General features: G+C 42.7%; 1 protein-coding gene across 1 annotated transcript in view; it reads left to right on the top strand.

Annotated features, from left to right (window-relative positions):
- Positions 1–1,575: 1,575 nt before the first annotated feature.
- The window catches only part of PARVA (parvin alpha), a gene marked incomplete at both ends in the record, with an annotated part of 62,717 nt that continues 48,759 nt past the window's right edge, over positions 1,576–15,533 (top strand). The window contains one exon of the mRNA XM_084263885.1: positions 1,576–1,711. Within this exon, the coding sequence (XP_084120011.1) occupies positions 1,576–1,711 (136 nt within the window). The remainder of the gene's footprint in view (positions 1,712–15,533) is intronic.

Here is a 15,533-nt window from a genome sequence, read left to right on the forward strand (position 1 = left end):
AACCAGTCACAGCAAATTATCGGTTTTAAAGATACTTCTCTCTTAAGCTACTCATCTACAAATCAAAGCAGGGCTAGTATAGGAAATCTATAACGCTAAGCCATCTTTCTTTCTCACTGGCTTTTATTCTGGTCCAACTACAATGGTTGGGATATTTTTGTAGAAGTGAATATGATCATGATGCCTCTGACCATAGATGCAGCTGAAACCTATGGGCAGAAGAGATACTATGCCAAACATGCTTAATACTGAAGTGTACACAGTAAGCTTGAACTTTAACTTGCATAAAACTACTTGGCAATGCTTTATTACTTCATTAGTTCTTCTCTACAGGTGTTGGCCACAAGGTGTAGAAATACCTGCCTGCAGCTGTGACCCTGGCCCCATCCTTCTAGAGCATTCACTTAAGAATAGTTATGGATGAATTGAGCCGTCTGAGCCCTGGTCCTGCCTGTCTTTAACCCATGTTTAACTTTTGGCATGCACGTTCACTGGCACTCTGATGTATGTGATCACCTACATCGGTGTGTTTGACCAAGCACCCTTAGTGACTGGCTCCTCTGCAAGGCAGCTGCAAAGGTACATGGACCATGGGGCAAGGCATTGTCCTACGGCTCAGTGTACAGCCAGTCACCAAAAAAACAGCCGGCCCAGCTAGGAGAGGAGTATGACCTTTACACCTCCCTGGGGATGCAGCCCTCCTTGAGGTCCAGCCTGACTCCTGCTGCTGGGCTTCCTCCTTCTCAGGGCTGTGTGAAATACCCTTTTCCTGAGCCTGAGCAACCAGATCTTGCAGGCACATCAAAGGAAGACCTTGGCCAATGGCTGAAACTCCTGAGGGGAGCAGTTAGGGACAGCTGTTGGGCTGAGGAAGGGAGGCTGTTGGGTGGCCATTGAGGAGGGTGCTGTTGAGCCTGGGGGGGTAGGCATTGGGTGGCTTTTGGGCTGAGGGAGCTGGAGGATGACCATTAGTATGAGTAGCAGGAGTCATTGAGCCATGGGGGACTGTTGGGTGACCAGAATAGTGGGGGCCCTTAGGCAGCAGTTGGGCTGCCGTTGAGCTGGCGGTGGGCCGTTGGGCTGAGTAGCCGGGGGCTGTTGAGTGGCCGTTGGAGGAAGCCACTGGGCTGAAGAGGGGGCCGTTGAGCTGAGGGGAGGGCGTTGTGTGGCTATCGGGCTGAGGAGGCGGCCCCTGGGCAGCTGTTGGGCTGAGGCGGGAACCGCTGAACGGGGCGGGGGAGGGGGGGTGGGGGTGTCACTGGGTGACTATTGGGCTGAGTAGTGGGGGGGCGTTGAGCAGCCGTTGGGCTGAGAAGGGGGCGCCGTTGGGTTGGATAAGGGGGCGCTGGGCTGAGGAGGGAGCCGTGCGAAAGAAGCAGGCCCTCCCCGGCAGGCGCTGAGCGGGAGGGAGGGGTGGCGGGAGGGAGGGAAGGAGCGGGAGAGCCGGCAGAGCAGAGCAGGAGCTGCCTCAAATGCTTGAAATAATTCCGCTTCCGTTCAGAGCTGGGAGCAGCCTCCGACGGCATCGGGGCTTCGGACCCGTCTCCTCCATCCCAGAGCGCCGGCTGGGCCATCATGGCAACCTCCCCCCAGAAGTCCCCCTCTTCCCCCAAGTCCCCAACCCCTAAATCTCCCCCGTCCAGAAAGAAAGATGACTCCTTCCTGGGCAAGCTCGGCGGCACGCTGGCGAGGAGGAAAAAAGCCAAAGAAGGTAAAAATCACAGGTTTGCACGTTTCCTGGGAGTTACCTTAAATTTAAGGGGGGGAGGGGGGAAGAGGAGGAGACAGGGAGGAACAGGCTCTGGGGAGCGGGAGGAAGGGGCTGACTGGGGAAGGACGTGCGGGGTGGGGTGGGCAGGCAGGCAGGCAGTGAGGGAGGAGCGCGTCGCCTTGTTCCCGCGTCTTTGGCGGGATCGGGTGGGGGCCGCGGTGCCTCTCCCCGGTACCTCTTCCCGGTGCCAACCCGTCACGGCGGGGGAACGCGGAAACACCCCACCCACCCTGGCTGCCGCCGTTATCGGCCGCCGCGCCGGGGCGGGCTGTGCGCTGCAGCCAAGGCGGGCCCACCGCACCGCAGGCTGGGCGGCGGAGCGGGGAGGGGGGGTACGCGGAGGTCGGGCCGGCTGAGCGGTGTCCTCCCCCAGTGTGGGTGGCAGCGCTGAGCTCGTGGCGCCGGACGCGGCAGGGCGGACGGGGGTGCCTGGGTTGGGGAAGGACAGTTTCTCTGCAGTCGATCGAGCGCTCCGGCGGGCGAGGCCCGCTGCGGCCCGCCAGGCCCGGGGTCCCGCTCGCTTTCCGGCTCCACGCAGCTGGGGAAGGCCCGGGGTTTGTCCGGGTTACGGGAGCCGCATGCATCGGCCGCGCCGCACGGCTATCAGGAGTACTTTACTTGCCTTTTAAGTTGTGGTGCGAAACCCAAAAAACTTGATGCTCAACTCCTCGGTGACTCGTAATGTGTTGCTTTATATCAGTGTACAGTACGGTCAATACACACCGCTCTGAGAAACCAGCGCTGTGCAGGCGACTGAGTTAATGTTTATAATAGCGTTCTTCAAAGTCTTAAAACTTCACCTTTTATTTATACTAAGCAAAAGACCTTTGCTTGACAGCAGTGGACCTTTGGAGAACACTGAGCATGTACAAAAGTCTGGTTCTTTGTCCATACATGCGAACTAATATCCACCCACTACTGAATCAGACGTTTAAAAATCCCATGAGACAGAGAATTGGAATTTAACCTCACTCACCCATCATTTTTGCATCTGATGTTAATTTAAATGTGATGCAAATAATGTCAAAGTAACAGACACTTCAGAATGGTTTTACAAGCAACATTCCTTGCTTGCAAGTGTGAAGAAGGGTATTATGCTCAGCCAACCCTTGCTTCCTATGTGTACGTGGGTTTTGAAATCAGGCACAATATTTCAGAATAGCACCGGTGCTGTGGATGAGGATGATAGAGCTGGCGAGTACAGCCACTCTCTAACCATCATGTTGTCTTTCTGAGATGCGTGATCTTGCTTTTCAATTAAAACACTTGTTGCATGACTGGGCTCACATTATTTGGCTTTTTCTGGTCATTGCAGATGGCCCAGTACTTGTTGAAATAGTAAATAATGACAAACTTTATTAATTACCCACTTTGTTATATTATTTTCTTATGGTATTTGATAAATATCAGCAGTGTTGAAGAAGCAGAAATCTTCTGTAATGACTACACTGTAGGTACGTTTAGAAATCTTTGATTTAGCCTCTTTGTAATAAATTTATGTCCATTATTATGATCGTCAACATTATTCTTAAACTATTGTTTTCCTCAGTGACAGATACTAAGTTGCAATTTTGCAGCAGACTGTTAGAGACAATAGTTACTTTTATTTACAATCTTGCAATTTTAAAAAAGGATTCTGTGAAATCACGTTATTTCTTGTTACTTCTATGTCTGTATTAAATTTATTGACTAAAACCTGTACCTGCCATTTTGTTATCGCATGCTGATATTTAACCCTTTTGACATTTTGGAACAATGTTGGAGTTGTCCTTGACCTTTTTGTTTCCCAATTTTTGGAAGTCTATTTAAAAAACAGTTATTTGGGAGAATTTTTTTAACTTTGTGAGGAGCTGCAAACTGTTAATGAGTCACCTTGTTTCTTGCAGGCTGTGACACACATGGGTTCCAATCTTAAGTTGCGCTGCCACAGTTTGTAGGTATCCAGGTGTATTTGAAGTCATACTAGGACCTTCATATAGGAGGTCAGATTCGTTGTTTGTCTAGGCTCTGGTTGAATAGTGTTTTTTTTCTCCTTTAATTGACCTATCTAGTGGCACATTTCCTATAGAGACAGGCCTTGGTCATAGGTGTGTGTGTTGTTCTTCAGCCATTAACATCAAGTATTTGGAAATGTTCAAGTATAAGTCCTAGGCATCTGAAAAACAATGTGTTTTCTACTGGCCATGTCTAGACTTTCAACTAGAATGAAGTACTCGTATGGCACCTTTACCCTTTCCTCATATTTGTTTGTAGAACATCAGGATTCAGTCTCTAATTCAATTTGTTAGTTTGATATTCCCTGTTTTGTAGTGAATGTTGATCGCTGCTCATTGAAGATACCTAAATATGACAAACTATTAGTAACTTTATAAGTCAACTTTATGTCTAGAAATAATGCTGGATTTTTCTATATAGGTTATTCATTTCCCCTTTTACCTAGTCTTGTGCTTTGCGATTTGAATATTCCGGTAGAGTAAATCCATGCTCTGGATTTCATATATGTCAGTATTTCTTAATAAAGCAACAAATTCAAATTTATCATTAATGAATGTGCAGTAGAACAGGTGTTCTTCTTTTAGATAGTCTGACTAAGCAAAAGATGCCTCTGTCATCCTAGTCTCCTGATCAACTGGGTTATAGACCTGACTAGAGGTACTATGGGTTTTTTTCCAACCTCTGTACCCTCAGAGTCTACAAAGGGGCTACTGCACACATCCCTCTCTTGGTCCTCAGCTGCATGCTCATCTGTTTGTGTTAAGACAAACCATGCTCAGGGTGCATACTTGGAATCAAAAACTCAGGAGCATACCTAGGTCCTGCAGCTTAGCAATAGCTCAAGAATGTCAGTGGGAATTGGTGCACTTAGGATAAATAAGGGGCAACTGTAAATTCTCCTGTCTGTTGGTACAAATTCAGCTTTTATATAGAGGACAGAAACTGATTTACTTTGGTATTTTACTATGACAGCTAAGAACTAAAGTTTTAAAAATAGTGCAAAAATGTGTATACAATTACATTTTAGTACTACCTGTGTTCTATGTGTAGTTAACTGTTGTAGATGATACATGATTATACATATATAGCTTTTGTGTTTATGACATAAACAGGCATTTTGTTCATCGTCAAAACAATGATTTTTATATATTGCAGCAGTTGAATCAGTGCCAAAACACTCCACCAAATGGAGATCCATTAGGAGCTGAAGTGACATTATGGTGAAGAGTAATGCAGGTTATTTATAAAGACAATAAACTCTCTACAGTTTTAGATGTAGCAAAAGTAGTTTATACAATACAATGTAAAATGGATTTTCTGTAATAACAATATATGTGCGTAAATATTTATAAAAGTATACAGCAAGCCTTTCCTTATGAACTTCAGAACTCTTGACAATTGTAGGTATTCCACCCATGCTAGAGATGAGAATATTTTAGACAAGTGAAATGAATTCTCTTAATATCACAGTACATGTTGTTGACCAAAACAGAGAGAGTAACTAGAGCTACTGTTACTTGAGATATTACATGTGATACAAGCAGGGCTTACTCATGCCTTAAGACATACGTTAATCTGGAAAACACACTGTCATTAAATACTAGAGAACATTTAATAAAATTTGAAATTTGGGGCTTAATTTTGCTTATGTCGTCATCTGTCATGTAGGGTCTTAGCCTGGTTTTTGTTTACAGTATCTCGTTGCCATTGATTAATTGAAGGTTGAGAATGTTTTACTTCAGTCTTTCCTGTGAGAGTACAAGCAGCTGCATCTTTAAATAGTGTATAAACACTGCTAAGGTAACAAAAATGGTAAATGATTAAATATGCTTGGAATGTATAACAAGTTTTTGTCTAATGAGCAAATTGTGAGATGCTACTAGAAGATTTGATGACTGGTTTACAAATGAACTGTTGTATGCAAAAATATTTGCAGTTTATAGTAAGATTTTGTTCCATTTGTTCTTGAAAAGCATTTAAACACTGAGCTACCCCATATATGCTACTGGAGAATTCCAGTCCTTATCTGGGATGAGTTGATGCATGGTGCAGCCCATTGCATTAGGAAAAAAACAACAAGAAATTACAATTTTTTGTAAGCTCCTTATAGTAGGCTGCATTGTGTACTGAAGGACACAATTGTACAAGTGCAAGGAGAGGACAGAATGACTTTTTTTTTTTAGATGTAGGGTTGTGTGTTGTGTTATCTTATGAATTTTTCATGGGTTCAGTAAGGTCATGTGTGATTGCCCTCCTTGAATTTTCCTGGCCTGGCAATTATAGACACAGAAATTTCCCTCCTCCTAATAGCTTACCTTAGTGGAGAATCTTAAGAATTGGTCCCTGACATGCTAATAAATCTGCAACACATTTGGCAACAGAGAGCAAAGTTCAGAATTGCTTAAATTGCATAGGAGCAGATGGGAAACGGGCAGCTTGGACCCATGAATTTGGTAGAGAGCAATTACTGCTCATTGTACGGGCTCAGTCAGTTTTCCAATTGATATGACATCAATTTCAGTAATTTGACCGCTCTTCTGCCTAGTCTATTTGGTGTTGATGGGCAGGAGAAGGAATGAATTTTCTTCAAGCTTCCACTTAGGATATTTCTTTTTCTTTTGTATGTCTTGTTTTGATTTCATTTCGGTGCATGAGGTCAAAGTAGGCTGTATTCTCTGTATAGGGGAGAGTATGTTAACTGTGAAAAATATGGTAGATTCTGTTGTTTCTTGATTATAACCTTCATTTTCTTCATCATGCTTTGTTGCCATCATGCATTTCACAGAATAATATGAAATTAGAACAAATTAAAAGTAGAAATTAAGAATAAACGTAGGTGATGGCAGTTTTTCAGGCATTTTAAGAAAACGCGGAATAGAAAAGAAAACCGTATAATTTATTACACTACACACACACAAAACAAGAGCAGGATAATGAGAAGTAAAACCAAATCTTAAAACACCTCCCCCCCACTGTTCCCTTTTCATGGACTTACCTTTATTCATGATTTCTCTCCTTTCCTTTACTTGAGGTGTCACGGGGGAGACGGGGGTTTCAGTCAGCTCTTCACAAATTGTTTTCCTTCTTAGCCAGGGGGTGGGGGTGGGGGGTATTGCTCATGCTCTTCCCCTTCTTCAGCATGGTGTCCCATCCATGGGAGACAGTCCTCCATGAACTTCTCCAACGTCAGTCCTGTGTTAAAGTCCTGGGGCTTCAGCTCTTCACCAGCTGCTCCAGTGTGGGTTGCTTCATGGGGTTCTATCTCTCAGGCCCAGGCTGCTCCAGCCTGGTTCCCCATGGAGTCAGAAGGTCCCCAGCAAACCTGCTCTGGCATGGGCCCCTCTCTCTCTCCATGGGCTGCATGTCCTGCCAAGAGCTTGCTCCAGCGTGGGTCATGGTGTCTTCCATATGTCTCCAGAGTGGGGTCTCTCCATGGGCTGCAGGTAGGATCTCTGCTCCTCATCATCATCCCTGGGCTGCAGGGGGACAACCCGTGCCACCATGGTCTGTCTTCTCCATGGGCTGCCGGGGAGTCTCGTCCAACATCTGGAGCACCTCCTCCCCCACCTTCTTCATTGACCTTGGTATCTGCAGAGTTTCTTCCATCTTCTCACTCCCTTCTCTGGTGGCAAAAAACAGCTGCTTGTATTTTTTTTTATCCTAAATGTGATTCCCAGAGGCGCTGTGACCATTGCTGATGGGCTCAGCCTTGGTCAGCGGCGGATCCAGCCTTGAGCCTGGCTTGTGTTTACTCTGTCAGGCCTAAGGAAGCTTCTAGCTGCTTCCTGTAGAAGCCACCCTTGCAGCCCCAGCCACACAATGCGATACTAATATACAAATTGTACATTAGTATACAAGAAGTGTTCTGGATTTTACTTGACGTATTTGAATTGTTTTCTTTGGACCTATTTCTGCAACTTCTTTTTGAGTAATGCACTGCTAGTGCAAAGGGCTATTTATTCTATCAATAATCCTTTATTTTCTTTGTCTGTTTCTCACATGGGAGGTTCTAGCCTCATTTAAATGTTTTGCAGGCTTTTTCTTCCGCTCTCACCCGATGCTGTGATTAAAATGCAGACAAAGCTGAAAGAAGAACTGATTCACGTCCTAACGTTGTATTTGCTGTTACGTAGTGTAAATGATGAAAATGGATCACTGAAGGCTGATTTCATACTGGTACTTCAAAGACAGCATACAGTTGTTTCTATTAAAAGGAAATGGCATGGGGAAGGCTTTATTGTCACTCTAATATTGGTACTTTTGGATTTCTAAGTGCAGCATATAAATACATCAACCCTGGGCCTTCTTGTGCCATCAGAACAGCTGAACACCTGGTTTTGATGTCTGACATAATGCACTTTACCTCAAACCCTAGCATGTAGCAAACAAAATGTACTTACCTTTCCCCTATATATTGCCTTACATATTTCCATGTCCTGATGTGCTGCCACAGGCGCATCAGAAGCAGCTGCATAGCTGATGCTGGACAAAACCTATTAGTACTACCATTGAGATAATTACTGCCTTGGAGCCAGTTCTGTTAAGTAGATAAAATACTTCTGTTCAGTGGAAAGAACGTGGAAAGAGAAAAATAGAGGGAAGACTCACCTGACTCATTCGTTGTCATTTCATTGCTATGAGCCTTCTTAGTACCAGTACAGTGTATAAAAGGAAGAAAAACTGCAGAGAAGAGCATTGGGGTTTTGTTTCCATCCTTTGAACCCAAATTGTCAGGGGATATCTCAGGAGGTCTCTCTGCACTGGTCGCTGAAGGGATTGCTTGATAGAAAGATAATTGCCTCTGAAATGCTTCTGTCAGTGTTGACAGACACCCAACTGTTGCTTACGCTGTGATGGTCCTCCAGAAGAAACTGCTAGTATATATGTAAATGACAATTCCCAAATGCATAGAACACAGCACTGTCAACCTCTTCTCTGCCAGAAGGGAGGCAAAGGAGCCCTTGGTGGTATCTCACTGGAGGCAGGAGGACCCGTGTGTGCTGTAGGGGAGGTGTATGAAGAGGATGCAGAGCCAGGCTCTTCTGCCTGTTCCGGGAAGAGCACCCCCGATGGTTAAGTCCATCCAGTTGAAATAACTGACACACAATTTTTTTCTCTATGCATGATTAAGTTCTGAAACTTAGTGCTCTAGGATGTTTTGGATGCCAGAAACAATTTTTTAAAAGGGATAGATAGGGGGACAAAAAGAGGGTTCTAGATGGATTCTAGGTAGGTAAAAAAAAAAAAAAAAGCTTTTAGGGGAAGCTTACACCAAGGGAAAAAATACTGTTGGTTTGCCTTTCCTCCCTGTTTGTATTGTTAAGGATGCATTTATGCCAGGAGCCGGGACCCTAGACTTTGATGTGCTGTTCTGACCCAATGCAGCCATTAAAACCTTTGTTTTCTGACTACCTGCATATGGGTGTACAGCCACTGAACTCTCTTTGCATTTGACTTCTAGAAGCAGTCTTAGATCACATGGGCAAGTCAGCTGCTACAGAAGTACGCTTTGTATTTCCTGTATTTTTCCCATTTTAGCAGCTTCTTCATTGTCTGAAGGATAAAACTAAACATGCATGGAATGGGTTAAAGGAAGGGGTGGTGGAGAAGAGAAGCAGAGCAAGGGGTCTGCTCTAGGAAGACCTCTGCCCCTAAGGCTGTGTCTATCCCTTCTTCTCTTCCTCAGCAGCTGCTCCCTCCCTCTCCTTGTGCTGCCTTGGTCACAGTGATCACTGCTGAACTCTTTAGGGTGCAGTGAGCAGACATGGCTGAAGGTGCTTGATGGTTTGGCAGTGCTTGTTGCTACAGCAGCTGCTTCCCATCTGTGGGGAAGGGGTGGTGGCCTCAAGCTGCCAGTTGGACCATGCTGTCATAGAGGCTGACAAGCTTGGTTTGCAGAATGAATCAATAGTTATGGGTGGAAAGGACCTCTGGAGATCATCTAAAGATTTGTGTGTCTGACAGTTCAGGATCTCAACTGAGAGAAGGTGGATTGGTTTGGTCCACCAGGCTCGTACTTCTGACTGGCCAGGTGTGGTGATGGCATGGTGACAGTTCTTTTCAATATCTATGGCAGTTGAGTAGATTCATAGCAATTATCTAGATGAAAGGTAAAAAAGATTAAAGTGGGCAAGTAAAATCAGCATTAAACAAGTGGTTGAGGAGCCTCCAGTGCTTCCAAATTACAGGACAGAGAAGAAAAACAGGAAAGAAGAAAAAAGCAGTTAGACACCAGCTCAGACTGATGTAACTTTATTTCAATGTTAACTTGGTTTTTTACATCTCCAGACTTGAAATATGCTATCCCTGATACCAGACTCAAAAACATGCATCCAGTCTTCAGTGTGAAGGTGGATATGACCAAGAAAAGCTGTAGAAGAGAGTAAATACGAAGTTCTCATTTTCATCCTCAGTAAAGTGAGCATGCTGTCAGGACAATCTGTAGTTTTAGAACTCAAACATTTCCATTAGCATTTGAGGAAACTGCCTTGAAAGTAAAAGAAGACCAAGAGACAGAGACTGACATAGAAAAGTTCCCACTGGGTTTAATTACTGCTTGTGGGGCTCTATATCTTCTGAAACCCCTCATCTTAAAGGCAGCTTCCTGTAAGTGCAGGTCTGTGCTTCTGTGAATCTCCACTGGACAGAATCTCTGGGATATATCATATTTTTTCTCTCTTTAATGCCTTTTGCAACCATTAAACCATGCCCTCCCTTCAGACTGAATAGTTCAATACTGGGCTCTCTGCCTTTGTCACCAAGATTAAGATAAGAACAGTCCAGTTCTTTTGTTACTTCACTGTATCTGAGATCAAATGCTTCCTATTAACTTAATCCACAGAGTTCTGCAGTCTTTTTCAGCACAATGCTGCTGAAGGTGAAATCAACAGTTGTAGGGGCACAGTTCTTTGCAAAGTGAAGCTTTAGAAGAGCAGTGGTTGAGGTGTATCTAAATATTGTTGCTTTCCTATCTGCTACTTCTGTCCTCTTCCTTTTCCTCTCCACAACAGTTCCTATTAAAATACGTGGTGCTGTTGACTGAAGAAAAAGGGTGAGTTGGAAGGTAGAATATTTTGTAGTGCTTCGCATTTTCACTTGCAGCTCTTGCAAATGCTGGGCTGGGGTGGAATTGAAGGCTGAGCTTGATCTCTCTGTATTCTTCTGCCTTCACCAGCTTGCAGTAGTTCCTGTCTGTCTGAATATGTAGCTATACTCAGAGCACTGAGTAGCAAGGCACTAAGAACCTTGCTTTTTATATGTATCATCATACATTTTTTGTTTGGTGTGCTAGTACTTATTAATAGATAATATTACTTGGTTTTAATGCCGTTGTCCCTCTTGGGATTGGGTGTGTATGTGTGTGTTGAGTGTGCCAGTGAGTTAATTCACTGTGGTGACCAGACTGAAATACAAACAAAAGATGTCTTGGACCAAAAGCAAAATCAGATCAGCAGCCTTATGTGAATCCTTAGCCTACCATGCAACTACCCCTTGACAACCTGTGCTTAGGCCAGAGAAAACCAAGGGCCAGAGAAAAAAAGAAAGAAAAACAGGGATGTGACTGGTCAAGAGTGAGTTGTATTGGCAGAGCTGTATTAGGAAGATTAGCCACCATCTGTTCCCACTAATCCTGCACCTGGCTCTAGACTGTGCCACTGTTCAACCAAGTGATGATCTTACTCAAAATATTAAAAGAATTGCAGGGTTAAGTAACAAGGCTCTACAGTCTCCCAAATATTCAGTTTTGGGTTTAGTTTTGTAGTAGTCCCTGTGAAATAATTGCATGTAGTACGATAAAATGTTCTTGTCATATATGTGGGTTTAATTCAAAATTAAAGAGAACACATTGGTCATGAGTTAGCGATACTGCTTTTCTTTTAGCCTTTTAATTTCTCTTCATAACTTCTCCTTGATGCTTGTGTTAAACACCACATACTGTACCATGTTTGACAATATCTTACTCATCCTGTTTTTCTTAGATAATTATTTTTGCAAAAGATTTGGAATATATATTTCTATGAGTCATTCATGGTAGTTGTAGTCATGGTTAACTCCTTTTGGCTTTTCTGATTTCTGCTTAGCATTGAGCTGATCCTGTTCTTTTCCCTTCTGGTGGAGCGGCAGAGCAGTCTGTGGCACTGACCCCGTTGTGGCTGAGATTAACCTTTATTCATAGTGAAACCTATGAAATTCCACTTGGATAAAGGAACTTTATTCAGTGTGGTAGGAGAAGAGGTGCAACAACTGTCAGCAACCATTGCTTCTTGTCAGAAGCTCTGAGCAGAGCCTGAAGGGCATGGTAGAGTGAGGAGCAGCTGTTCAGAATGGTAGAGATGCCCCAGACATGAAAATACTGTCTCATACTGCAAAAGCTTTAAAAGCATAAAAAAATCTTAAATGTAGTCTAAACATAATAATTTTATTTTTTTTTTAGTATAGGGTTTATAATTTTTTAATGGAATGTGTGTTCGTGAGCAGAAAAATTCATTACCACAACTTTAGTATTTGTACAGAAGTCTCTTTTGCCTGCCTTTGCATGCAGTAAGACACTTTTAAAATGCTGTAATTAGAGCTGGCCTCTCAGCTGTAGTGGCTGCAGCAACACACAAACAGACAATTCAAGTGAAGTTTACTATGCTAGAAAGAGGATGAAGAAGAGGGAGTTATGAAATGCTTTGTTCATATGTGTTTTTGTGTATTACCTATTGGTGCTACCAGCTTTTTGCACTAGCCATGTTTCTTCAGTCGTTTTCATACAGTGCTTTCCTCTGTTCATGTCTACAAGAGATAAAGCTCCATGTTACGTTTAGTAGGCAGAATTCAGTATAGCCCTTTTCAGATAGTGTGCAGGCAATGACTTTCTTTTCTGTTAGGACTTAATACTCCAGCTTCTCATGTACCACAATGGGAAAAATCTAAGTTGCTCCTCATTGCCTGGCAATTGGTTTTCTGGCCCTAGCTTCCAAGAGATGCATGTTATGGTGTCAGTGCTGTCCAGCCAGGTTATGTCTGCAATTCTTTAGCTCACGATTGATTGATTTCCTGGAGTTACAGACCTGGGTGTTACACAGTCACAGGGCTATGGCAGACCATCTTTCTGGCTCAGGAAACAAGCAGGTGGCATACTTTGCAAACAGCTGGACAGGCAGGCTAGAGAGCACGTGTGTAACAAGGGTGGGTTATTAAGGTCAGAATTTCCTGGACAAGAATGTCTAAATGGCTGTGCCCTACTTATCCAACTGTGACCTGGATTAATGAAAGGGAGAGTTTATACAGAAAAGTACTTTGGGTACACTTAGTGGGAGAAGATGTTTTCTATCTGTACAGGTGGTCCCTCTGAACCAAGCCAAAATAAGCTTCCTCACCTGGGAAACGGCCTGAATAGGTTGGCAGGGTGTGAATCTATTTTCAGAGTGTTTAAAGAAAAGCGTGATGGTTTGCCAGTGTACAGCCTTTATTTTTTTCTTAACAAGTTTCTTTTTCAACCATTGAGCTAGGCTGAGGCCTAATAATTTTTTTTTCTTGTAACTGTAGGCGGTTCTAAGGCAGCAAACTATTAATAGTGAAATATTAGTTTAGAAGAACACTAATGCACAGGGGATTCTAGAGCAAACGAGGCAATGCTGTCAATGGTTCAGATTGTTCTTAATTACAATAATGGCATTATAGGAGCTGCAGTTGCTGTCGGGCACAAAAGAAGATAATGATAATGTCAGAGTGCTCAGAGTAAATGCAGTATAATGTATTGCAGTGCTGGATTTAAAAGATGATATGCCTAACTTGTCGTCAGAGTGCATGAAGAAGAAGAATGGTAAAAGGCCAGAACAGTTTTTGTTGTAACTATGTAGTTCAGGGTTTGGGTTGGGGGGGTGGGGAATGGGGTTGGGGGTGGTCTTTGGTTTTTGTTGTTTTTTTTGTTTTGTTTTCATGGCCTATGCTTCAGACTTAAGAAGAAATGTCAGGTCTTGTGTGTTTAAATGTTGTGTATTAATTTTACTGGATGGTATGATCACATCTGTCTTCCATACCTGGAATAAAGAAAATCACCCTTGCTTTGAGAAGGAAAGGAAACATGTATTATTGTCTCAGTATACTCATACCCTCAACACATTTAATACTGGTCCTGTTGGAATAAAAGAACATGAATATAGTAGATTTGGCCCTGAGTCAGGATTTGTCCTAGTAGCCTCTGGAAATATGTCCACTTCTATTTGATGCATGTGATTCCTATGTTATAATGAGACAAAAAAAAAGATCAAGTCTGAGTTTTGAGGATGTTTCAAAGCTGGACTTAAATTTTATAGCTAGAGGCCAAATCTGAACTGTAGCACTTAGAAACTGTACGCTGTGCACTCGGATCCATTGCTGTAGAGAACGAGACTTTACTGTTTCACTGCAAAATAAAACATCCACAAAACAGCTCGTGGTCTTGGATTCTTGTCGCTGCTTTGTTATAGTTCTCAATTATAGGTAAGAACAGAAAGTAAACTGAAAAATAACGGTGGTGTTCCTCATTACACCATGAGTGTTCAGAATGACTTAGTGTCTTGCATGCTTCCTAAAAACTTACTGCAGTGGTGGGTTTGATTGGAAAAAAATAATCAGCATCCAGTTAATTTGCATTTTTATTATTCTGTTAATGATTAACTTCCTTGAAAAAGTTACTTAGGAATTAAACAATTTATATAGAATCCAAATAAATATTTTTAGGAGGAATTTTCTCAAGCACTGAATGCCATTATGCTTTGCAAATAAATGTCTTCCTAAACGGACAGCAGGGTGCAGGTGCTGTATAGGGCACAAGGTGGCTCCAGTTCACGAGGAAAGCTGGTGTGTGAGTCGAGTAAGTGCCAGGAATTAGTTTACAGGAATCAGCTAGAAGTGTGTCAGAATGGAGCTCAAGCATTTTACTGTATTGCAGGTCTGGTATTTTCGATATGAACTGAAACTTACTGGGTCTTTGGAATAAGACCATATCCAGTCTTGGAGCAGGACTAGTAAATTTAGATTGTGTTTTGCTTCTTGTATTTAATTTTCAAAGGATTTACTCCAGTGTATTAGCAGGTATTTTAATCTAAGTTGGTTTTGTCCAAGTAAAAGGTTAATAGCTCTATGTGCAGAACAGCGTTCCTACAGAGAAAACAGAGCTGGTGTGTACAGTAAGAGCATAAATATAAAGTAAGCCAGGGTAGAGGGTAGAACAAGATTCAAAAGCTTTTTATCTAGCAGGTCATGAAATCTAATGGGTAGGGCAGTGAACAGATTAGAAAATCCCATAGTATAGCCAAACAATCAAAAATGCTTTGTGTTTGTCATTGTTCATGGGCTTTGTAATAACATTTTTGTTTTCAGAGTCTCTTAGAAGTGAAATACTTGTCCGTTTCTATTTCCAGCATAATAATAATAGCTGTTAATAGTCTGCCCTTTCACAGAACATCATCTGAGTGTTTCTAAACCCCTAAGAATTTTTGAGTGAGGACAGAAAAGGAGAAATGTTAGTTCTATCTGTATCATCTGCTTAGGGCAACTGAGGCAGAAAAAGGTGAATTGAGTTGGTTTACTCAGAAAGTCAAAACAAGCAGTAATCAAATTTCATAGGGCTTTATGCCATTCGGAGTTTTTGTTGTTTATTTGAACTGTTGCATGTCTTGATATGGTTCAGAATTTTATATGAAATTGAAATTTTAACTTTTTTTAAACAGCCTCTCATCTGGTGTTTAGTATTTTTGTTTGTGTGAACTAGCCAGAAGTTTTCTGAGTTTTGCAT

This window comes from Gallinula chloropus (assembly GCF_964237585.1).
Source record: "Gallinula chloropus genome assembly, chromosome: 4".
In the NCBI taxonomy this organism is placed as follows: Eukaryota; Metazoa; Chordata; class Aves; order Gruiformes; family Rallidae; genus Gallinula; species Gallinula chloropus.